Raw genomic sequence first — 26,514 nt, 5'->3', positions numbered from 1 at the left:
TCCAATGAGTAGAGTCCCAGTCTGTTTAATTTTTGCTCATGAGACAGTCCCTCCATACCAGGGATCATCCTAGTGAACCTTCTCTGAATGTCTCCAATGAAATGATATATGTTCCCTTAAATAAGGGGACCAAAACTGCTTTCAGTACTCCAGATATGGTCTCACCAGCACCTTGCACAGTTGTAGTCAGACTTCCCTACTCTAATACTCCAATCCCCTTGAAATAAGGAACAATTTCCATTAGCCTTCGTGATTATCTGCAGCACCTGTGTGCTAGCTTTCTGTGTTTTTGTGTGCAAATACTCCCAGGTACCTATGTGTTGCAGCTCTTTGCAGTCTTTTTTGTCATTTCAATAGTCTGTTTTTTTATTCTTCATTCCAGAGTGAACAACTTCCTGTTTTCCCAATCCTCGAACTTGCTGTCCACTTATTTAACCTAGCAATCTCTTTGTAAACTGTTTGTATTCCTCTTGCAACCTGTCTTTTCACCTATTTTAGTGTCATCGACAAATTTTGGCGAAAGTACATTTGTTTCCTTCCTTCAAGTCATTGATCTATATTATAAACAATTGCAATCCCAATATATTCCCTTTGGAACCCCACTGATCACTGATCACCAACCTGAAAAAGAACCCCTTATCCCTACCCACTGTATCCTGCTGGTTAGCCAATTCACTATCCATGCTAACATATTACATCTAACACTGGGCTTTTATGACCTAATGTTTTGAGGTATCTTGTCAAGTGCCTTCTGAAAGTCCAAATACAACACATCTTCTGGTTCCTAGACAAAAACTGAAAGAACTGCAGATGCTGTAAATCAGGACCAAAAACAGAAATTTCTGGAAAAGCTCAGCAGGTCTGGCAGCATCTGTGAAGAAAAAAAAATCAGAGTTAACATTTCGGGTCCAGTGACCCTTCCTGAGAACAGTTCTGCGTTTTTCCGAGTCTGTTTAACTTTTGCTCATGAGACAGTCCCTCCATACCAGGGATCATTCTAGTGAACCTTCTAGGAATGTCTCCAATGAAATGATATATTTTCCCTTAAATAAGGGGACCAAAACTGCTCACAGATATGGTATTCCAGATATGGTCTCACCAGATGCTGCCAGACCTGCTGACATCTTCTGGTTCCCCTCTGTTCACTCTGGTTAAGACTTACTTGAAAAACTCTAATGAATTAGTTAGACATGATTTCCCTTTCATGAAGCCATGCTGATTTTGATTACGTTATGATTTTCCAAATATTTTGCTATTTCTTAGTAATTGATTCCAATACTTCCCCAGCAATAGATATTAGGCTAATTGGCCTATAATTACCTGTTTTTTGCCTCCCTCCCTTTTTGAATATGGGTATCACGTCAGCAGTTTTCCAATCCTCTGGTGGTACCTTGGAATCCAAGGACTTTTAGAACATTATAACCAATAGGAGAAGGACAGAAAGATCAGTGACACACAGTTGTGGCAGTTCATGTTGCAGATGTTGATGAATTGTTTTGATTCAGTACCTTTTGATTCTTTGAGGACACAAGGTTATATGTACAACAATTCTCAATCTTTCTTTCACTTGTTGAAGATTCTCCCTTCCTGTGTTTCTGAACATGGTTTTTCCTCTTTTTCCTCTCAAAGATGTTGAGGTAAATGGTGCGTGAGAATAGCTACCAGGAGATTTTCTGTTACTTCACCCTACAGGAAGGAGAGAGAGATGTTTAGATGCTTTCTCTTTGCACACTGGATGCTTTGTTCAAACAGACTTGGCCAGGAACTAATCAAGACGTTATGCTGAACACTCCTGAACGCACGCAACTTGTCCTGATTGAGAAACTAAACAAAGCGCTGTCTCTGGGCAAAACTGACTGAAACAAATAGTCACAGAGCAGACGCACCTGGCATTCTCCTCCACTGCTTGAAGGAGGCAATGATTGTGGATACAGTTCTGAATGAGTTCCAGTAACTCATTTTTTTAAAACTGCAACATCTTCTTCCACAGTTTCCTTGTTTAAAGCAGCGTCTGTTTTAGTCCAATGGTCAAATAAGTGGTCTTTTAATTTGTGGATGCCAGAGACAAAAGCACAACAAATTTGATTGAATAATCAATGGGTTGCCTCTCTCATGTGGGGTCATTATGCAGGCATACTTGTTGGAGGCTGGCTGATTCCCTCTAGGAAGTGAACCTCAGTTTGTTTCGTGTTTGCTTGCCTGTGAAGTTACAAATAGCAGTATTTCTCATGAATCTCAACCATGGGTAGTAAAAGTACGAGGAATAAAAGAAAGATCATCAGAGAGTCGGAGTGAATGTTTCCTGGACTGAAGAAGCAATGGTGAACACCAGCTATAGGTACTTACTGCTGCTTTTCTTGATATCTGCTAATGACTTGTACTTTGCAATTCAGAATACAGCTTCAGAATTTTCAGAAGGAAGTAAAGGAAGAAAACTTGGAAGTATATTGAACTGAGAGAAAAGTGGTAGACCACAGGAGGAAGATGAGTGTGTAATGGGTGGGTCTGTGGCTAATGAAATTTAATGCAACAACTGTGAAGTGGTACATTTTTGTTTGGACAGACATGACAGTATAAAGCAAAAGGACGCGATTCTAAATGGAGTGAAGGAACAAAGAGATCTGAGAATTTAGTATGTGTTAACAAGTTGGTGAACGTAGTTACGCACTTTGGGGAAAATACTTAGGAAGGAATATGGAAACCTGAGCTTACAAGTAGAGGTACAGAGAATATGGGCAAGAAAGTCATGATGAACCTTTTTCAAACTCTGATTTAGCCTCAACTGGGGTATTGTGCCCAATTCTGGGCATCACACTTCAAGTTTGTTAAGTGTTGTGAATGAGTGAGTTAAGTTATGACACGTTGATGAAACGTGGTAGTTATTCTTAAAGAAGAGAAGGTTGACAAATTTGGTTTGAGGTGTTCAAAATCTTGAGGTCTAAACTGAGTGAATTGAAACTGTTAGCATTGGCATAACTATTGAAAATGAGAGGGCACTGATTTAAGGTGATTGCCAAAAGAATCAATGGTGACGAGGGTGATGTATTTATATGCAGCAAATGGTTAGGATCTGGAATGCACTGCCTGAGAATGTGGTGGAAGCAGATTCAATTCTATGATATTTGGAAGCAAGCGAGAGAAGTAGACAGGATATTCTGAAAGCCCAACAATAACGGACTTTTCTGTAATGCAATTGTTCGTGAAACTCGCCTTCAGTGCACATATTTTCTGCAGAAGGAAATTGTACTTAATTATTTTGAGTAAAACTAAATCTGCTATGTCCTGATGGGGATGATTAGTTAGTTAATTGCATTTTTTTTTAACATCTCATTATACGAATTTTTACATAAGATGATCTGGATTTCAAGTGTTGTTTGGTTGGTTGAAATGCGAGTCGTTCAGTACGAAAATTGAGCATTGATTGTAATACGTTACTTCTGAAAGTAACGCACAAATTTAAATAAGAGATAACAAGGTGTAGAGCTGGATGAACACAGCAGGCCAAGCAGCATCAGAGGAGCAGGAAAGCTGATGTTTCGGGTCTTGACCCTTCTTCGTTTCTATCTCCTTAAACAAAAACCTAACCCTCCCTCTACTGACCCCTTCTCCCGCCTCCAACACACCCCCTCCTCCTGGACACCACCCCAAGACCTTCTACCCTCCCTCGACCTCTTCATCTCCAACTATCATCGCGACATCGATCACCTCAACCTCTCCACCCCTTTCACCCATTCCAACCTCTCCCCCACAGAACGTGTAGGCCTCCGCTCCAATCCCAACCTCACCATAAAAGCCACGGACAAGGGAGGCGCAGTTGTAGTATGGCACACTGACCTCTACATCACCGAGGCCAGGCGCCAACTCTCCGACACCACCTCCTACTGCCTCCTTGGTCATGACCCCACCCCCGACCACCAAAACATCATCTCCCAAACCATCCACAACCTCATCACCTCAGGTGACCTCCCACCCACAGCCTCCAACCTCATTGTTCCCCAACCCCTCACCACCCGTTTCTATCTCCTTAAAAAAAAAGCAGTTCCTACTATCTCTGCACAAATTTAAATGACTGTTTGAGTTGTATCTTGGTCATTGTTATAATGGTTGTCTTCAATCTCAAATTTTATTAACTGCTGAGCAGTTTCATGCACATATGCTGAAATACAATGCCTTCACACAAAATGACATAATTATTACAGCACAGAAGGAGACCGTTTGACCTATTGTGTCTTTACCAACTCTGCAACGAGCATTTCACTTAGTGCCTTCTCCCATAATTGTGCAACTTTTTCACTTTATTAAATAATTGATTAGTGATTACAAAGCTCTACTGACTGTTGAGAGGGAGGCCTGAAGGGAACTGAGCAGCTTCCTCATTTAAACAGGTCTGTAAAGACAGGACTGTAGTGAGGCAGAAACTGAGCAAGAGACTGAGGTTAAGGGAATTGGATGTGAAGGAGTATTTAGGCTCAGAATCTGCTGAAGTTAAATAAACCGGTTTCATTAGTTTTGGAAGAAGTAGCACCTAGATGGAAGGGTGATGGTGACCATCCCTGATCTATAGGCTAATTAAGGTGGGGGAGAGAAGGTACACTTGCATAAAGTATCAAAAGATTGAAGTTGACAAATTATTTCTGAATTTGGAATAGCTGTCTCCATTATGCAACATTAGGATGCGAGTCATGATACGGCTTTATAACTTGCTGTATTTTGATGTTCTATTTTTGGACACCGTCCTTTGGCAATGGTGTATCCTTTCAAAAGACGTTTACTCGAATGACAATAGGCATAAGTAATTTCTAATTATGGGGGAGACGCTTGGGTAGAAGAGTTTCAGGAAAGAGGAAAGAGCAGACTGAGCAGGAAAAAAAAAATGCTTTTAGTTTTGGGGAGTTTATCAACAGTTAGAAGGATAATTCTCTTTTTGTTTCGTCATGTTGAAAAGTCCATAATATTATGTTGCCTCCCAGGTGTATACGTATAGGGAATAATGAAGCGAACTCTGTAGATGGAAGGCAAACAGTCAGACATGTTTTTCATGTGAACACGCATTGGAAAGAAGAAATTGAAGGGGATGGATTAAGCTGCAAAATCTGAGTACTTGCTGTGCCCCCCCACCCTCTCTGCTCCCAGTATGATTCAGGTGGAGTCCGTCCCATCAAACCCCTTGTAATGGAACAATGTGAGAAGTGAATGGTGTCTGTTTGTAGTGACTTAGGAAATAAAATTTGGAAAGAAAATTTAGGCAAATCGACAAGTGATCATGATTTTTTTGGGATTGTCGTCAAAGTCCAATTTGTTCACCACCTTCCGGGAGGGCAACTGGCCTGATCCAATGTGACTCCATTCTGATATCCGTTCTGAAGAAGAGTCACTGGACCCAAAATGTAAACTCTGATTTGTATCCACAGATACTGCCAGACCTGCTAAGATTTTCCAGCTATTTCTGTTTTTGTTTCCAATATCAACATGCTTTATACTGTCTGAAATAGCTTGGCATGGTGTGTTTCCCTGTTTCGGAAAATGGAGATAAGCATCAAATATTAGTAACAGCAGTGATGCCTGTGATCTCAGCACAGCCACCAACCTTAAAAAGCCTAGATTCATCAGTCCTCTTGCAGTTAGCACATTTTAAAAAAACTTTTTTCTGTTTAAATTTTGAACCGATGGTTTGGAAAGAACTGTTCTTTGGTGAAATGGTGTTTTTTTTGTCTCAAAACAAGAACACCAAACCTGTTGGTGTTAACAGCTTGAGATTTGTATGTGTAAATAAGTTCATGGTTTTTAAACATTACAGAAAGTTGCTCATTTTTCATAAGATTTGACTTTGTAACAGAATGTAATGTCTGAATGTAACTGGTGCAGTTCAGACACTTATAAATTTGAAAGAGACAGATACTTTTATTTTCTACACCCTGCTCTCAATAAATGCTTAGACCCAGCTAGGTATGAATGTCTTCTGGAAGCAGAAATAAATGTATTAAATAAGTATGTTGTAAGCTTGTCTGCTTTTGCCATGTTATGCAGCAATCTATTAAGAAGCCCAGCCCAATTTTAAATTAGCCAGTACTTTAGTTATGGAGATAGGCCTTAATAGACAGGATTATTACTTGTGCAAAAACTGAATACAGGACATGCAACTGAAGATCTGCATTCTGTATAAAAAAAAAAATGGGTCTCCATCTGTTATAGAGACATCTCATGTAAGATGTGCAGAAGGATATTTTCTCACTGTAATGTTTGTCTTGTACCTGGTGGTTGTAATTAAAAGTATTGAATAATAAAGGAGGGGCAGGCATGTGTGTTCAAGGATATCCTTACGTCCTTTTTCAGTCTATTTGCCTAACCTTTAAGAATATAATGGCAGAGATAGCAAGAACTGCAGATGCTGGAGTCAGAGACAACACAGTATGGAGCTGGAGGAACACAACAGGCCAGGCAGCATCAGAGGAGCAGGAAAGTTGATGTTTCAGGTCAGGACCCTTCTTCGGAAATGGGGAGGGGGAAGGGATCTGGGAAATAAATGGAGAGGGTAGGGTGGGGCTGGACAAGGTAGGTGGGATGGTGACTGGTACAAGACAAACATTACAGTGAGAAAATATCCTTCTGCACATCTTACATGAGATGTCTCTATAACAGATGGAGACCCTTTTTTTTATACAGAATGCAGATCTTCAGTTGCATGTCCTGTATTCAGTGGGATGGTTAGTGCAGGTAGGGAGTGGTGGGGATTGGTCAGTGGGATGGGTGCGCAGTAGGTGGAAGAGAAGAAGGACAGGTTGTGTCAGGTCAAGGAGATGGAGATGAGAGGGAGGGTTGGACATGGGATGAGGCCGGGGATGGGGAGATTTTAAAACTGGTTAATTCCATGTTTAGGCCATTGGGCTGTAGGCTCCCGAGGTGGAAAATGAGGTGCTGCTCCTCCAGTTTGCATGTGGTGTCATTGTGACACTGGAGGAGGCCCAGGATGGACATGTCACCCAGGGAGTGGGAGAGGGAAGTTAAAGTGGTTGGCAACCGGAAGGTGTTTTCGTTTGTCACGTACAGAATGCAGATGCTCTACGAAATGGCCTCACCGATGTAGGGGAGGCCATATTGGGAGCAGCGTATACAGTAAACCATGTTGACAGATGTGCTGGTGAATCCATGTCTGATGTGGAAGGTGTGTTTAGGGCTGTGAATGGAGGTGAGGGGGGAGCTGTAGGGGCAGTTGTAGCTATTCCTGCTGGGAAAAGTGCCGAGTATGGTGGGTTAGTGGGGAGTGTGGAGCTGATAAGGGAGTAGTGGAGAGAGCAGTCACTATGAAAGGCAGATAGGGGTGGGGAGGGAAATATCCGTGGTGGTGGTGTTGGATTGTAGATGGTGGAAGTGGCGGAGAATGATACGCTGGATGCAGAGGTTGGTGGCGTGATATGTGAGGAATAGGGGGATGTTAGCTATTGTAATGCTAGGAGAGAGCTAACTATGTTGTCGAAAGCCAGTGAGCAATGTTTGCACTGCGCAAGCTGTTTAACAGAGTTTAATGCAAGACATGAGTAGGACAGTAAGATAAATTGACTCTGCAGGGAGCAAAATGCAGAGTACAGATTCCAAAACAAAATCTAATAGTATGTCACTGAGTCCCCATGTTAATTGAGATAAATAATTTGTTTATTGAATTATTATTTGTAAATCCTGACACACTTGTCCTAACAGTTAGTTAAACAGCTACGCATATGTTCACATTATCGCTGTCTCTTTTCACCTCTTGACTTTGACTCTGCCTCTGTCCCAACACATTTGTTACCTCCAGACTTAATTTTCATTCCTGGGCTGGCATTCTGCAGTTTAACCTTCGTAAACATAATGTCATCCAAACAATGCTGTAACTAACTTGCATGAAGTACCATTCACTCATTACTCTTCTGTTTGTTGACGTACGTTTGCACGATTTTAAAATTCTGCTTGTTTTGAAATTGCTCTATAGTTATTAAGAATTCTGTTCTTCACCGCTAAGTCATTTGCAGTTGATTTGCTTACCTTTAGTTTCTGATGTTGAACTATTTTAGATTATTTTAAATCATCAGTTATATGCCAAGATTATTGCAAAGTTGATTTTGTTTTTTTCTTAAAGCTCACCAAAGCGCATCGTCAAGGTCACATGGTGAAAGTTGATTGGCTGGACCGACTGACTTTTAGAGAGATAGAGATGATAAATGAGGTAAGCTGGAATTGTTGGAGCAGTATTTTAAAAATGTATATTAATATTTGCTTTGAAATTTTTATATTCTGTGGATATATTCTGTGTCTTTGGGTCTGAATTCCCATGCTTTATTTGATTAACTTGAAATAAAAGCTTTGTAATATCACTTTTGTGAAGATTTTCATTTTGATAAAGGCAAAATGTTTGCTAATTCACATCTTTTGTCTTTGTTGAAGAGTGAAAAAAGAAGCTCTAATTTTATGTATCTTATGGTTGAATTTCCACGTGTTAAATCTGAAGACAAAGAATACAGTATTGTTTATTATGAAAAGGTTTGTTAATGTCTTTTGTTATATCTTGTACATACATTATTATTGTGTATAAATGCTCATTTTTCTCCTACAATTATTTACATAAGATGGTGGAATAATTGTTCTTTGCAAACTTAGAGAAAGAAAGAAAAATTTTAAAGTTAATTTGCATGCCAGATAATGTTGGTTTATTCCAAATGCAAACTCAAAAAAGTTGTTTTTCTTTTGTGATGATGACAAAGTTGTTTTTCTTTTGTGACTACACCTTGGCTTATCACATTTTTAGTTCTAATTGGAGGCACTGACATGTAGTGCCTCCATTTATTTGCACTTCCTTGATGATCCTTGCAAATGTGTCATATTATCAAAATTTGAACTGTGAGAAGTACTTATAAATTTTTGGTACGGGAGGCAGCTTGCAATTCAATGTTAGAACTTCATTAAAACGTAGTACCTAAAAAGTGTAAATTATTTTTCATCAGTATACTTTAAATTGATGTATACTTTCAGTTAATCAAATTATTGCCTAAGAAATCAACTATGCTTTCTGTTTCAAGCCAGTGTATTGTTCCTTTTATGGATACCATTGATGTTCAGATGATATTTAAATATGTTCCATTTTTGACCATTTCTATTGACACTTCTCAGACTAATTGGCTTTTATCTCTCCAAATGCATTTTCGATTAGGATGGTGATGAATCATCTCCAAATCTAACAAGCTCAGAGATTGTCAAAGTGCCAGACCCTCAGATGTCAATGGTATGTATAACTTCAAAATAGATTATTTCTGTGAAGATTTGTCTTTTTTTTTCTCAATAAAATCTTTAAAGGACTTTCAATAAGGTAGAACGGGCATTAGGATGCTTGACAAAGGGCAATATTTGCTAAAGTTGCACCCATTGTGTGGTATATTTAAAAATAAATTCTAAAAAATACTTTTGTCAACAATTTGCATAAGTTTTTTATGACTGATTTTGAAACATTACCTCTATATCTAGAAATACAATTTTAATATTCTTTGTATGCGTACAAACAAGGACCAAGTATAGACCACTTGGCTCTTCACGTCTGTTTGCCATTCAATAAGATAACAGCTGATCTGATTTTAACCTCTACTGTACATTTCCCCCATAATATTTCATCTCCTTGGTAGTCAAAAGTCTTTCCACCAGTGCTTTGAAAAAAATTAAAGATTCTGCGTCCACAGGCTTTGAGGAAGGGAATTCTAAAGCGTTTCAACTCTCAGAGAAAAAATGTTTCCTAGTCTCTGTTTTAAATAGGTGCCCCCTTTTAAGGTCAAAAGTAACACAGACCAGGTCACAGTCCAACAGATTTATTTGAAATCTCAAGCTTTTGGAGCAGTGGTACCCTTCGCCAGGTGAAGTGAAGAGAAGTACACGGCTCAGAATTTATAGGCAGAGAGATAACAAGATCGTACAAGTGGTGCGAGCGGAATGCCGACAGGCCAAATAATTGGTCTCTGCAGCTGATCAGAAGTGTCAGACGGTGTGAGTAAAGTGTCAGCAGCTGAATAGCAAGTGAAGAGATGACATATAATCCGATTAATTAAGGCAGAGAGATAATTACAAAAACTTAAAAATAAGGTGGTGCTGAAGACAAACCAAATGACTGGAATAACATGCAAAGTAGAAGGGTCACACGCTGAGGGTCTAACCAAAGTAACAAGTAAACCAAAGTAACAAGTAAACCAAAACTGTACAGACTAATTAAGGTAGAAAGATCACAACAAGTTATCAAGGTGATGATGTTAAAACAGGACAGTAGGGAAGATTCTACAGAGCAGCATGGTGGGGTCACATGTAGCACAACAGGAACCCAAGATCATGGTTGAGGCTGTCTTCATGGGTACAGAACTTGGCTGTCAGTTTCTGCTTAGCGATTCTGCATGGTTGTTATCTTGAAGGCCTCCTGGGAGGATGCTTACCTGAAGATCGGGGGCTCAATGTCCTTGACTACTCAAGTGTTCCCCCACTGGGAGGGAATGTTCCTGTCTGGTGATTGGTGCGTGGTGCCCATTCATCCATTTTCTTTGCGTCTGCACGATCTCACCAATATACCAGGTTTTGGGGCATCCTTGCCTGCAGTGTATAAGGTGCACAACATTGGCCAAGTCACATGAGTATCTACTGTGTACATAGTGGGTGGTGTTCCCACGTGTGACGGTAGTATCCATGTCGGTGATCTGACATGTCTTGCAGAGATTATCGTGACAGGGTTGATTGATGTTGTAGCTGATGTTGTCCTGAAGGCTGGGTAGTTTACTGCAAACGATGGTCTGTTTATGGTTTGATGGTTATTTGAGGGCAGGAGCGTAGTGGGAGCGTAGAGATGATCTTGGCGAGATGTTCGTCATCATTGATGACATGTTGAAGGCTGCGAAGAACATGGCGTAGTTTCTGTGCTCCAGGGAAGTACTGGATATGAAGGGCACTCTATCGGTCGTACCTTGTGTCTGTCTTCTGAGGAGGTTGTTGCGGTTTTTCACTGTGGCATGTCAGGACTGGCGATCAATGAGTTGGGAGCTCTCTTCGCTTTACCTGACAAAGGGGCAGTCCTCCAAAAGTTTGTTAGTTCAAATAAACCTGTTGGACTTTAACCTGGTGTCGTGTGACTTTTGACTTTGTCTACCCTAGTCCAATAGTGGCTCCTCCACATCATACCCCTTATTTTTAAACTGTGACCCTGTTCTCACATAAGAGGAAACATGCTTTCAGCATTCACCCACTAAAGTGCCCTCAGGATTGTATATGTTTCAGTTAAATCACCTCTGACTTCTAAACTCCAGACGATGCAGGCCTAGCCTGTCCATCTCTCTCTACCGCTCTCCTGCTGTCCCTCCCTCTCTCTCTCTTCTCCCCCCTAACCCCCATGGATGTTGCTAGACCTGCCAAGTTTCTCCAGCGTTTTCTGTTTGTTAGGGATATTCCATGTTGCTTGATTGTACTTAAGTGAACTTCGTTATACGTTGTGATGGAATCTAAAACATGCAAATTAGGAACAGCAGTCGGTCATTCATCCCCTTGAACCTTTGCAGCCATTTGATATGATCATGAATGATCTGATTGTTGTTTTTATTCTACTTTCCTAGCAACCACAATAACCTCTGACTCACTGTGCAATCAAGAATATATTTAACAGCCTTAAAATTATTCAATGACTCTATCTCCATTGCTGATGGGGGAAGAATGCTTCACATGCTAACAACCACAGAGAAAGTAATTCTCATCTCAAGTTTAATTGGGATGCTTATTCCGCCCACTAGTTCTTGTCTCTCTTCTCAGGGAATACATCTTACCAGTAGCCAAACTGTCACATCCCCATAGGATCAAGTATGTTTCAATAAGGTCACCCCTTTAATCTTCCAAATTCAATGTTGACTCGCCCAACATGTCCAACCTTTGCTCATATGATTGCCCCCTTCTCCAAAGGAGCAGTTTAGCAAACTTTCATTCAACTGCTTATTATGTCCTTTCTTAAAGAAAGAGACCAAATCTGTACATAGTACTCTGGATGTGGTCTCGCCAATGCTCTATACAACTGTAGCAAAACTTGCCTACCATTTTATATTCCATTCCCTTTGCAAAAAATGATTTGCCTTCCTAATCCTTTAGTATACATACATTATAAATTGTTGCAATTCATGTACTGGCACACCTAAATGCCTCTATGACAGTTCTACAATCTCCGTCTTTGAAAAATCCTCTGTTTTCCTATTACAAGTTCACTTTTCCCACTTTGTACTTGATCTACTAAGTTTTTGTTTATTCCTTGAACTACCTATTTCCCTTGGCAGATTTCTAATGTCCTCTTCACAGCATACTCTTTTCCTTATCTCTGTGTCATCAGCAAATTTAGCAAATGTACGTTTAGTTCTATCATGCACATCAATAATATAGATTGTAAATAGTTGAGACCCCATCACTGATCACTGTGGTGCTCCACTGGTCACATTTTTCCAACCCAAAAATGACTATTTTAGCCTTTCTATTTGCTTCCTCCATTCCAGTTAACCAATCCTCCATTCATGTTAACAACTTACTGCCTACACCACAAGCTCTTATTTTGTGTTGCATCTTTTTTGATTGATGCCTAATGATATGCCTTATGGGAAATCCAAGTAGATCACATCCACAAAACTTGTATTTTTTGACAGATATTAATTGAAAAGGGAAGCTGAGAAAGGAAACTTACCTTTCTGATGATCGATTGACTGAGGTTTAAAACCAAGACCTCTGGCACGTTCAAACTGGTTGAACAATGTAAAATGTCACAGGGTCCTCAGACCCCAGTAGAAGTTGATGACTCTAGTGATGTGGCAAGGAAAACTGATGGGGACAGCACCTAAAAGCTGAGAATAAACAAATACACATAGCTTTAGCTATTTCTGTTACTTGAAGGTAATGTTTAATGGTTATACACCATCTGGACAGAGTTGAAGTCCTGCAGATATGTGCCATTTCTGGTGAAGGCTGTACCCATGGGATTATGGTTCTTTACTTCTGTTGCCTGGGGATTAGACTACAACTAAGTAGCAGAAGAACTGAAATTCTTCTTGAGGAAAACAGGATTCAAACAGCCTTTTGATTGAGTTTGATGACTTGTGTGCTGAGTAGACTGCTGAACCAATTTGTAAGATCTGTGATAGTTTTATCTGTTAGTTAATTTATAGATGTGGTTAATAATTAACTGCAATTTATCTGTTAATTGATGTGTAACATTATTTGAATTTGAGTTTTGGAAGTTAGGTTATCTAAGGTAACCTCAGTGTTTACTTTGTTTGATTCATGTATTGTGATCATTTTATTGTTTTAACCCTTGGAATCTTGAGACTTCATCCTTTTGCCTATGTTTTGCTAGAGTTTCAGATTTCTTAAAAATGTTACTGTTGTTTGACATTGTAAGTTTGCAGTTGCTCTTGCTGCCTGGGGAGTACTTGCAGTCGACAGATCTTTCGTTCCCCTGCGTTAATGTACTTCTATTTGATTAACATATAGTTAATTGAAAATGATAACTTTAAATACGCTAATTTAAAGAAATCCAATTGTATAAATCAGGAACCTGAGTAACTTTTTTTTAAATGGTAGGAGAACTTAGTAGAAAGCAAGCATCATAAACTTGCTCGAAGCTTGAGAAGTGGACCTTCGGATCATGACCTGAAGCCAAATGCTGCTACCCGTGACCAGCTTAATGTAAGTAGAAATTTTCAAAACTTTTTATTTGAAAAATGCATTAAAATATTTAATGTTTCACTTTTAAATAGTTTTGTAACTTGAATCATATTTATTAGAACACTAATTCTATTCATAAATCCATTTTGGCTCAGTGGATAAATTATCTTTAAAGCATTTTGGAGCTCAAACAGCAGCTAGAGTCACCAAGGTATAGCCAAGAAGCAGACAAATAGGGAATGGATGACCCCTGGGTAATCCAAAGGAAACAGGCATATACTACAGAGTCCCCAGAGGTCCTGCTCACTAACCAGTTTTCCATTCTTTGGATATCAGTGAGGGCAATTGATCCTTGAGGGAGTGCAGCAAGAGCTGGGGCTGTAGCATCAGAGATAGCTCAACTGTACGGAAGAGAAGAAAGCAAAGCAGAAGGGCAGATAGAGGATCCTTTAGTTCCCTGTTTCTGTGTGACCTCTGCTTGGGTCTGGAATGTCAGAATAGCTGCAAAACATTCTTCTGGGGCAGGGCGAGCAGTCAGAGTTGTAGTCTTCATTCATACTAATGATATAGCTTGGACAGGGGATATGGTCCTACATTTGTAATTCAGGGTAGAAAAAAATTGTTAAACCAAACCTCTAAAGTTCGGCACAACATCGTGGGCCGAAGGGCCTGTACTGTGCTGTACTGTTCTGTTCTAAAGTAGCAATTTCTAGATTGTTCCCAGTGCCACGTGCAAATGAGTACAGAAATGGCAAGAGAAGACAGGTGAATGCGTGGCTGGAAAGATGGTGCAGTAGAGAGGTCTTCCTGGGACTTCGGTACTGGCTCTGAGGGAACCAGCACCTGTGCAAGTTGGACAAGTTGCATTTGAACAAGCCGGAACTGAATTCCTGGCAGGATGTGGAGCTAGGATTATCAGAAAGAGATTAAACTAAATCAGTAGGGATGTGCGAACCAGGAAAGAAAATTAAAAAACTAATACCAGAGTGCCCGAAATGCTGGGTGAGGCAGATTGTACCAAAAAATAGAGAATACAAAACTTAATAACTGGAATCCAAGTAAGCGAGAAAGTAATGAAATCAAAATCAGTCTTACATTGCATGAATGTGAATGCATGGAATATTGGCAATAAGGTTGGGGAGTTGCAGGCACAGATTGAATTGTGGAATTATGGTGTAGTTATAATGGAGACCTAGTTTAAGGGAATGTGGGATTTGATGTTCAAATATTCCTAGTTACAAGATATCCAAAAACAGTAGGAAAGAGAAAAAGAGGGGTGGTGTTCCTATTTAGACAGCATTGCAGTACTGAAGAAAGCAGATATTTTAGATGTTTCAAGGATTGCATCATTTTGACTGGAGCTATGGAATAAAGTTGCAAATAAATTGCTTGGTGTAATATATAGACCACCAGCTAGTTTGAGGACTATACAGGAACAAATCTGCAACCAAATTTTAGACAGTGGAATGAGCATCATTCAGTAGTTATGAATGGGGGGGCTTTTTAGTTATCCATACATCGACTGAGAGAGTGCTAATGGAAGGTGCAGTGAGATACAAGTGGTCATAGATTGTGTTTAGAAGAATTTCTTAGAGCACTGTGTGTCCAGGAAAGAAAAGCAAGCACTGCATATCGGTAGATGCTGCACAGGCCATGGTGACGGAAGTGGAATCCATTCATTTGAAAGATTTAAAATCGAAAGTGGGAGATATTGGATTTGTTCCTGGTACTTGAGACTCTGATAAAGGAACTCGATGAAATGCTTCCAAGGATGTTAAAGGAGGTGAGAGATTGTCACTAAGTTAAAGTGACATGCATTTTCTCACACAGTATCCGCTACAATGACTTCTCTTTGCGCTCCTTCATAATTATCTGTTGTGTCCCTATGATCTATCCTTCATCCTGTCTTATTTCTCATCAGATTACATCATCTGAAAATGAAAAATCAATTCCCACTCACGCACTGACTACATCAGTTCTATCATGCCGTCACCACCACTACCTCTCCTGATTTCTTCATTGTCTCTAAGCTATCAACTCCTTGTATGATCTCCAGTACTATATAAACATAATTACATCCAACTAAATATTGCAAGGATTGATCATTGCCTCAAATTCCATTCACAGACAACTGTGTAAGGCTGAACCAGACTGTTTGCAATCATGCTGAGATATTTGACCTCAAGTTGAGGTTCCAAGTACAGATTGAAACTAACACCAAGGCAAAAAAAACAAAAAAATTCTGCAATTTCCTCTGAGTAAAAATTTCCCTCAGTTCGTCTGCTTCCGAAACCCTCATCCATTCCTTTGTAACATCTAAGCTTGACTCTCCAATGTTCTCCTGGTTGCAATCCCACTGTAAACTTGAGATTCTCCAAAGATTTGTGGCCCCTGTGCTAATTCATGCAATGTCCTCTCCAGACATTAAATGCTTCTGTGAAACATCTTAGTGCATTTTACTAAGTTAATGCAGTGAAAATATGCACAAAATTATTCCGGCTGTTTTAACCATCTCAGTGCAGAGATTGACCAGGGAACTGGTTGAGTTGGCTTTAATGCTCTGGGTTAAAGGCTCACTTCAGTGCTTGAGTACATAATCTAGCTAATGTTCAACATTCAACACAAAGATGATGCAGCATTGTCAGAACAACTGTTGTTTGAAGAGATTTACATTAGATTCTGTATCTCTTCAGAAGAAGGGCAGTGAGTTTAGATGTCTTGGTCAATGTCTATCCTTCCAATCAGGTCCACAGATAAACTGGTCAGCTATTTTATTTTGTGGACATTGTTACATGTATTTCTCCTGCAACAGGACTTCATTCACTGTGGGTACTTTGGGCTGTCTGAAAACGTGAAATATATCAGCTAGATAATTTTTTTCTCACCTTTTGGGTATATTTCCCAATTTATTTCTTTAATTATTGAATCGTATTAAACACTGGGAAAGCTGGAAGTTATTGCCCACCCCCAGTTGCCTTACAAAAGTTTCATTGTGTCAAACATGAATCAGACAGTGCAAGACAGTAAATTTAATTTCTCACAGAGCATTAGTGAACAAGATTTTTCTTTTAGCAATTTGATACCTCCGTGATCCCATCTGCACATTCTTTTCTTTTTGATTATCAATCTGTGCTAGCTATAATGTTTGTTCTTGTCCATTACCTAGATGTTTTAGAATTCTTCGGTCCATGTGCTTTGAGCGTGAATGAATTTTGAGAATGCAGTGTGAATGCCTTTCCTGTCACTTGCTCCAAATGAGCTTCTGAACACTTTGTAATATAGTTTTGACACCGAATTAGAATTATACTTCATCCAATGTCAGCTCATGTTGTTTCAGGCAGTTCCCTATGGGGAGTCTTTATTTTTGCTAGATTTATATTACAAGCTTAATGGAAATCGATTTGCAACAGCTCTAAAGTAACAGTATAAATGGTGCCCTGTTACTTAATAGAACGTTCAAATTTATTCTACTTGGTAGAATCTTTGTTACAACAGATTTGTATTTTGGTCACTCAATTGTGTTTAAATGAAAGATATCAAAGGAAGAAGTGCAACAATCCACTAAACTAGTAATTGAGCAGGAATAAATAGCATACTTTAGACAACTGCAACCATGGATTGAAAATACCGGCCTTATTGGCAGCAAAGTGCTGATGATGCAGCTTGTTTCTTGGAGATGATCTAGTTAATTTATCACTTCTTATGCACTTCTGTTGGGTAAAGTTAAAGTAGTTAAGTTCCTGATAGTGGATATGCCTCCGCTGCAGATCAATTCAGATGCTCCTTCTGTTGAAACCTAGGGACGCAAGCATCTACATTTAAGATGGGCGCTTGTGCTTGTGGTCCTTGTCATCTATGACTCGGTTTCTTTAAGGTATCTATGCTGTTGCGTGGATGAAAGCAATTAAATTGTACTTGAATATAACACTGCTCTGTTTTTCCATGTTGGACCACTTTAGGTCTCAATGCTGTGTTGTTTTTGTAGATGTTAATAACTCAATATGAGATTGAATCCCTGCATGAAGAAGTTTGCATATATACTTTTAACAGATGCGTAAAGAGAATTGGGTTTGTGCTGATGTGGCTCAGACTTGACAAAAGTCTTGGCAATGCGGGAGAGGGGGAATCTAATGAATTTATGAATGCTTACATCTGCAATGTCTGAAGTAGAAAAGTTGCCAGTTCCTTTACTTGAGCAACCCTCGCTGCAAAGTTATCTTTCAATGTCTTAAACACAGTGAGAAGTTTCATTGTTTACATTCTTTTATACAATTAACTTTTTGTAGAGTATTAGGCTTAATCTACGTTGTAATGTATAGAGTTTCTAAGAAGTCACTTTTTTTTTCCCCCCAGATTATTTTAAATTATCCTCCCACTAAACTACTGTCCTCTGAAGAACAAGATCTAGTTTGGAAATTTAGATATTATCTCACCAACCAAGAAAAGGTGAGTTTTTTTAATAGTGTATTTGTTAGTGGAAAAGACTTTGTGACTGCTCAGATACAAATTGAATAATTTGTTTTACATGCAATGATTGAAACCACTAGTTTAGACTTGTTTCCATATTACCACTCCTATTACCATTACAATTCTGGGGCAAATTGACCAAAATATCCGTTTATGCGTGTTTTCAATAATCAAGAAGAATTTATTGCTAAAAATAATTTCCTGCTAGTGCTAAAGGGTTGACATTGGCATATATATCATTAATGTAATTATTATAATGTCTCATTACTCAATCTTGAATGATTCAACAACATCTGCATCCATTTTGACAAGACTTTTCTGAGTACCTAGCCTTGTACAATAATGTTAGTATTCAATTAACCCAGCAAGTTCATAGTTACCATTTCTTATGAAACTTGCAGTAGTAATTAGCAAAGCAAATACCTAAGACAACTAAGGAAATGCAAAACTTGATTTGTAAAGATACTTTACTAAATGTAGTTCTCTTCTGTAGGCTTTGACTAAATTTTTAAAGTGTGTAAATTGGGACTTGGCCCAAGAAGCTAAACAAGCCTTGGAGTTATTAGGAAAGTGGAAACCAATGGATGTGGAAGATGGTCTTGAGTTGCTTTCCTCCCAATTCACTAATCCAACTGTAAGACGGTATGCTGTTGCTAGGTTACAGCAAGCTGATGATGAGGTAAGAATATTGTAGGTTGAATTAGATTAAACTCATGTAGGATCTTTTGAGAATTAATTTGCTTGAATAGCTTATTAAAACGGAAAGAACTGTGGTTGCTGTAAACCAGAAACAAAAACAGAAATTGCTGGTAAAGCTCAGCAGGTCTGGCAGCATCTGTGGAGAGAAACCAGAGTTAATGTTTCGGGTTGAGTGACACTTCCTCAAAACTCTGTTCTGAGGAGGTGTCACTCAACCCAAAACAAGTATATTATCAAGATGCCTGTTATCCAAGTTCTAATTTCTAACACTTTTTTAATGTCAATGATATTTTCCTAATGAGTTTTGAAACCAATTTGTCAGACTTCTTCAAAATTTGAGAGCAAGGGGAGCTTTGAAAATTCATTTCCAGTAGCTTAGACTGTCTCTTGATAATTGGCATTGTATTGTCAGTGATATAAGATCAACATGGGGAGCCTAACGGAGTTCCAGGAAAGATTGTTTTTGTATGCATGTTTCATCGTTGGATAAGTTGCCCATATCTTTGGTCAACAAGTGTGATGTAACATGGTACTTGCCGGAATTGTCCCAGGTCAAGGGTTTCTGGTTTACAGGAAGCCTACTCTGTTTTGTATAGGTCATTGGAAGCCTATCTGGTAGGGTCAGCGGCCAAACTAGTTGTGTACAACTCCAGTGAAAAGAAAATGGCCACTTAAAAAGCATTTGTGATCTTGATTGAGACTTCCAGTGATGAGGCTAAAGCTTTAATATGTTCAGTAGTACTGGATATTTAAAGCAGCTTTCTTGCTTGATTTTGTGAAAGGCTTTGTTCTTGTGCTGAGCATTAACTTTTACAACATTTTAGATTTTGTATTTCTGACCTTCATTTTGTAGCTCTAACCTTAACAGATCTGAATAGGTGCTATATAAGCTCTTTTGCTTTGAACAGCTGGTGAAGACAAAAATGATGAGTGGGAACAGCACTAGCCCGCTTCTGGTGGACTTACCTCGAGAGAAAGAGGATGAGCAGAATGACCTAGCTAGGAGCAAGCAATATGTGTAACACATTGTACAATCAAAAGATAAGCTTTCATGATACATTGGAATGCACGATACCTCAGGAGGACTAGGGCCTTGTGTTGGGTGATGACGCACATATGCATCTTGCTGGAACAAGATTTGCTGTCAAGTGAACCTACTAGCCACACATCACCGATCAAAGTGACTACCTCTTTCAACTTCTGTTGTCTGTGTTGCTTTTCCAGGCATGTGCTGAGACGTTTGGTTGATCTCTGTTGTTCATCCATAAATACATTATCCTGTTTGATAGAACCAATAATCATATCAATTTTGCCATTGATGGCGGTCGAAGTAATTGGGTACTTGTAGAATGCTAGTAGAGTCAAACACAAGTTACAGGCAACATGACCTGCATATTGGTAGCAATTAAAAGCATCACAAATCACCAGGAGTGTTAATCAATTGCTAGACTGCCACACTTCTCCAATAAACAATTGGTGTGGAACCACAAAAATGTGAATGCAGACATGGACAAAATTCACAGGAAGCTGCTGTAATGCTTTAATTCTGTGACTTTCCACTTTCCTGGATCTTCTTGCCACAGTGAAGTAGACTCACCAGATGGCTTCTTGGAAAACATGAATACCTGCTTAATATGTGGCTGATTATGCTCATGTGGAATTTGACTGCAAGGCTCAACAATGTTACAGTGAAAGCTGTACAGCAAACAAATATATCATGAGCAAGCCATGTGCACGTGGAAGTTGCCTGTACAGATCCAGAGATGCTATTCAGTCTGCAGCAGCCAGGGTCTTCAGAATGATGGTTGTTTGCTATGATATGCATAGATATGGACAGTTGAGAGGCTTGGAATTGCAGGAGAAATGGGCTGCAGAGCATAGAGTCTCCAAGTGGAACATGAGATGCCCAATATACCAGAAGTGGTACATATGTCCTAGGTGCAGTCATTATTGCAAAGTTCCCTTAGACACTGCTGGTCCACAATCTGACACAGATATAAAAGCTGTTACTCAGTCACAAGATGAAGTAGTATTGCAAACAGTCGTAGAATTAGGAGTACGTCTTCATACCCTCCAGCCTGCCCAACCATTCTATAAGGTCATGGCTGATGATTATGCCCAAGGATTCTTCTTTCTTTCCAGCTCAACATAGCCCACAGATCCCTAATATTTAAAACAAAACAACCTTTAAATACTGTGTGGTCTCGCATCCACAACACTCCGGTAGAGAATTCCAGACTTTCGCTACCATCTGCTAGAAGAAATTCCTTTGCACTTCAGTTTCAAATGGATGTCCCCTAACTTGACATTGCTCCACCGGTGAAGGCATCTTCTCAACATCTACCCTGTCAAACCCTTTCAGAATCTTGACTGACTCAATGAGATCACCCCTCATTCTTCAAAACAGGCCTGGCTGTTTTAACTGTTGTTGATAACTCAACCCCTTCATCCCAAGAATCAACTTGGTGAATGTATTTTGAGCAGCCTCCAATGCCAGCATACATTCTTTCTTAAATACAGGCCAAAACTTTACACACTTAGAGATGCAGCTTCACCTAACCCCTGTACAATTGTAATGTGACTTCGTTATTTTTAAGCTTCAATCCCCTAGCAATAAAGGCTACATTTCCATTTGACATCTTAATTACTTGCTGCACCTGCACACCAACATTTTGTGTCTCATGCATGAGAACACCCATATCTCTCTGATCTTTACATGTTCGACATGTCACTCCATTCAAATACTAATCTGCCTTTTGAATCTTCCTGCTTCACTGCATATCCTACATCAAACTATATCCTACATCAAGCTTTTGTCCACCAACTCAACTTACTTGTTTTCCCTAAAGTAAAGCAAACACCTATGGATGCTGAGCATCTGAAATAAAAATAGAAATTACTGGAGAATGCAGCATTAGTGTTTTGATTCCAGTAATCCTGAAGAAGGTTCAGTGTTCTGAAGAAGGGTCACTGGACTCAATGTTAACTGTTTTCTCTGTTTAGGTGTTGCCAGACCTCATGCCTTTCTGCAGCAATTTCTGATTTTGTACGTGTATCCTCTTGCAGATTCCTTTATGGCCTCATCAAAATGTGCTCTCTCTCATTTTTATTTTAATCATCAGCAAGTTTGGATATTATGCATTCTTGCCCCCTCCTCATCAAAAGTCATTAATATGGATAGCAAATAATCGAGCTCCTAAGACTATTCCTTGTGGTGCTTGACTAATTAAGTCTTTCCAATCTGAAGAAGACACATGAATTCTGACTTCTGAATCTTGTGCATCAACCGATCCTTAATCTATGCTTATGCATTATTCTAATGCTGTGAGCTGTTGCTATGCAATAATCTTCTTTGTGGCACTTTATCAAAGATCCTTTGAAACTCCAAATACACACATTTACAGGTTACCCTTTATCAACTCTGCTTATTATATCCTCAAAGAACTATAGCAAATTTGTCAAACATGGTTACCCTTTCATAAAACCGTGTTGACTCTGTTTAATGCGTTAAGCTTTTCTAAATGTCCAGCTGTTTGTTTCTTAACAATGGGCTCTGTATTTTCCTACTGAAGGATGTTAACCTAACTGGCCCATGGCTTCCTGTCTCCCTCCCTTCATGAACAAGAGCAGCACGTTAGCAGTTTTCCAAACCTTTAGTGCCCTCCAGGAATCCAGTGAGTTCTGGAATATTTTGACCAAACTCTCCAATATCTCTGCAGCTACTTTCTTTAAAACTCTTGGATGTAGACCAACAGGTCCCAGCAACTTGTCTGCCCTTAGTCCCATTAGTTTGTCAAGTACCTTGTGATAGAGACTGTTACAACACCTTTCTTTCCGTTAGGACCTTGCTTATTTGTTATCTTTGGGCTGTTTGCAGTATCTTCCCATGAAGATTGATGCAAAATATTGATTTAGATTATTTGCTATTTCCCTTTTGCCAGTTATCAATTTTTCAGATATATCCTGTAAGGGTTCACACGCAGCTACTTTCTTTTTATATACTTGTAGAACCTCTTGCTGTTTGTTTTCTGTATTTGCGGTTTGATTTTTCTCCCTCTTTATTAGCATTGTAGTCACCCATAACTGTTTCCTAAAAATAAATCCCATCCTCTGGCTTTGAATGCTTTAGTTTTGGTTTGGATGCTCTTCTTGACCACCTTTGTTTACTCACGGGTATTTTATCCTTCTCATTGAGTCCTCCTTTTTTATTTGGAATAACTTTTCGCCTTGACAGCATTACGACATACAAGTTTAAATATGAAGCATTTCTTTAAGTACTTCCCTCCACCCCCCAACATTGTCCGGCATTAATTTTTATTTTGCCATTGTCACAAATGAAAAGCTACTTGCTGGACAGCAACCAGAAAGAGACAACCCTGGAAAATGTTGGAAACAATAATATATATGTAACTCAAAAAGTAAGCACGTTTAATAACCTGATATTGTGTAACACACCCTTTTGCAAGTATGAATCTTTATTCTCTCTCCTTCTGGTACTTTTGCAAAGTACAAAACCTGTAGCATCAGCACAGGTAGAGACATGCTCAGGTTCTGACTTCCAAGTCCCACTTCACCAGCCCTCTCATCACCTATCCAAAGCTCTCTGCTAATGTAAAGACTTGGAGAGCACATTGTTGCAGATCAGCTGACCATGAGTAGAGTCAGGAATCCTATTTAATGTGACTTTCATAGTGTGTAAGTCAAAGCAAGCAGTCCTGCCACAACCAGTCATGAATGATGGTCGACAACTAAGAAATTCATTTGAGGAGGAGTCTGCACTAATATCCCTATCCTGGATAATGGGCAAGTCCAAAAACGTCAGTGCAAAGACAAGACTTGAAGCATTTCCAAACACTTTCAGTCAGAAATGTCAAGTGGAGCGATCTATCTCAGCCTGCTTCTGAGCTCATCAGCATCAAAGGTGCCAACCTTCAGATGATACGATTCGCTCAAGGAACTTCCAAGGAGGAGTCATACTGGACTCAACATGTTAACCCTGTTTCTCTCTCCATAGATCAGCACTTACTGTTTATTGTAATTAAACATTGTCATTTTAGAAGTAGCATTAGTTGACAGTCAAAATATTTAGTAAATATTTTCTTCCATATCTTTGTTTTAGCTGTTTATTGATTTTACCAGTATATGATTCGCAAATAGTCAATGCTAGATTGTGAGAGTGTTATTTTTTAGATGTGCAAGTGCTTTCTTTGAAATCCTTGCAGTTTTGTATTTGATCCATGCAATATATTCTTAAACTAAATTCCTGAAACTTCTATGTCCTTGATAGGATTTGCTCATGTACCTGCTTCAGCTTGTCCAGGCTTTAAAGTATGAAAACTTTAATGACATAAAAGTTGGATTAGAACCAAACAAAAGAGATAGTAATCAAACTGCAATGAATGAAAGTATGTCTGGATCGTTAACTGGTGCCTCAGAAATGGAGAGGTAATGTCAGTTTTTCAACATTTTTGCTCTAATTTTGAAGCTAAGGCTATTTGGTATTGCATTTGCTATTGCAAAGCTCCTTGTTCTGTTCTGTCATACAAACAGTGTGACAGCGAAATGGACAGTCCTGAGTCCGTAATTGAATTCGATGTATTTAAACAACCAACAGCCAGGATACCATGAACTAGTGCTGTCGCAGTCCCAACTGCAGAGAGAGGGGAGACCCTGGGGGTGGGTAGATAAACCATTTGGGGTTGAAAGAAAGAGAAATTGCACACTTCAAAGAGTTTTGAACCATTCAAACATATTATCCCAGAGATGTGAGCATGTTCAATTAAAGTCAATATATTTTAAGCCACTAAGGGAATTGAGGAAGAGGCTGAGAAAACAGCAGATGCAGAAGTTCACTAGGCATTTATTGACAGGTGCAGCAGATTCATGGTTCCTTATAGCCTATTCCTCTATTGTTTAATGTTATTAAACCACACATTCTACCTTCTACAATACTGTGATCAAGGCTTAACTTTGAAGTCTGAATAAATAGCACATAAACAGAAGTTTAAATTAAATGGTGATTGTCTATTTCTAACAGCTAACAGCATCTGCAAAATGACAAAACAAAAAGTCAAACTGCCCAAAAATACAATGTCTCAGATTTGGGCATTTTGCACTTAAAATATTTTAAATGCTTCTTTCCAAGTCTTTTAATTTGCGGAACTTAGTTTCTTTTAACTTCAATATTCTAATCCTGCAGTTAAGTTTTTTTCCTTCCTCAGTCAAAAAGTTCTTTTTGAGGAACCTTGAAGTTTTGTTCCACTTGCTTGCTCTTCTTCAACTTAAATAGTTCAGAAAGCTACACTGCCTTTACTGTTTTAACTACAGCAAATCTTCATTTGAAATGGAAAAATCTCTTTCCATTTGTGTTGAAGCACAAGGAAGTACTTGTTTCATTACGCTTAGTATGGCTTTTATTGTTTTAATCTTCTGTAGGAACACTGGGTAATCTGAATCGGGAACTGACTAAATTTTCCTCCTCAGCGAGGTTTATAAAGGTGACCTTTGTGCATGAGTTAAAAGCAACAATTTTTCATTTAGATTTGAGGGGGGAAAACGTGTTTACTAGCTAACTGACATTGCCAACTCGGGCAAATTTGTCAGAGCTCCATGTTTGAGCATTATCTTCGAATATGACAATAGGAGTGGGAAGTGGTCTCTTGGGCAAGGCACCATTGGGTGGCATTAGAAACCCATTTTATTCAATGTTAAAGACCTAAGCTTTCTAGATATATCCTGGCAGATCTGAGAATCTGTTCTTTCATTTTATTATTAATAATAATATTTGTTTTCCCTTCCAAAAAGAAGCTTAAGTTGTATAATGCTTTCCCTTTGCTTCCAAACTATCAGAGAGAGACCCAAGACCTGGTCAGAATTGGGGATGTTTGCTGATGATTGCACAATGTTCAGCACCATTCGCAACTGCTCAAAAACTGAAACAGTCGGTGTCTAAATGCAATAAGATCTGGACAATATCCAGGCTTGGGCTGACAAGTGACAAGTAACATTCGTGCCACAGAAATGCCAGGCTATGACCATTACCAGTAAGAGACAGTCTAACCACCAGCCCTTGACATTCAATGGTGTTACCATCACTGAATCCCCCACTATCAACATCCTGTAGGTTATCATTGACCAGAAGCTCAACTGGACTCGCCACATAAACACAGTAGCTACAAGAGGAGAAGATCATAGATCACAGAATCCCTACAGTGTGGAAACAGGCCCTTCGGCCCAACAAGTCCACACCGACTCTCAGAGCATCCCATCCAGACCCATCCCCCACCTAATCTACACATCCCTGAACACTACAGGCAATTTAGCATGGCCAACCCAACTAGCCTGCACATCTTTGGACTGTGGGAGGAAACCGGAGCGCCCGAAGGAAACCCACGCAGACATGGGGAGAATGTGCAAACTCCACACAGACAGTCGCCAGCGGGTGGAATTGAACCCGAGGCTCCGGCGTTGTGAGGCAGCAGTGCTAACCACTGAGTCACCTTGCTGTCCCAGGTCAGAGGCTAGGAATACTGCAGCAAGTAACGCACTTTCTGACTCCCAAAGCCTGTCCACCATCTACAAGATACAAGTTGGGAGTGTAATGGAATACTCCTCACTTGCCTGGATGAGTGTAGCCCCAACACTCAGAAGTTTGATACTATCCAG

The 26,514-nt window shown here is 39.4% G+C and overlaps 1 protein-coding gene across 1 annotated transcript in view; it reads left to right on the top strand.

Moving 5' to 3' along the window:
- pik3c3 (phosphatidylinositol 3-kinase, catalytic subunit type 3) overlaps window positions 1-24,298 on the top strand; it is a 49,609-nt gene extending 25,311 nt beyond the window's left edge. The window contains exons 5-11 of the mRNA XM_048592757.1: window positions 8,114-8,200; window positions 8,419-8,514; window positions 9,182-9,253; window positions 13,600-13,704; window positions 18,037-18,129; window positions 18,644-18,829; window positions 24,137-24,298. Of these exons, the coding sequence (XP_048448714.1) occupies window positions 8,114-8,200; window positions 8,419-8,514; window positions 9,182-9,253; window positions 13,600-13,704; window positions 18,037-18,129; window positions 18,644-18,829; window positions 24,137-24,298 (801 nt within the window). The remainder of the gene's footprint in view (window positions 1-8,113; window positions 8,201-8,418; window positions 8,515-9,181; window positions 9,254-13,599; window positions 13,705-18,036; window positions 18,130-18,643; window positions 18,830-24,136) is intronic.
- Window positions 24,299-26,514: the final 2,216 nt, after the last annotated feature.

Source organism: Rhincodon typus, chromosome 1, assembly GCF_021869965.1.
Source record: "Rhincodon typus isolate 14 chromosome 1, sRhiTyp1.1, whole genome shotgun sequence".
Classification (NCBI taxonomy): Eukaryota; Metazoa; Chordata; class Chondrichthyes; order Orectolobiformes; family Rhincodontidae; genus Rhincodon; species Rhincodon typus.
The sequence above is the reverse complement of the archived record's forward strand: the minus strand, read 5'-3'. Positions and strand labels throughout refer to the sequence as shown.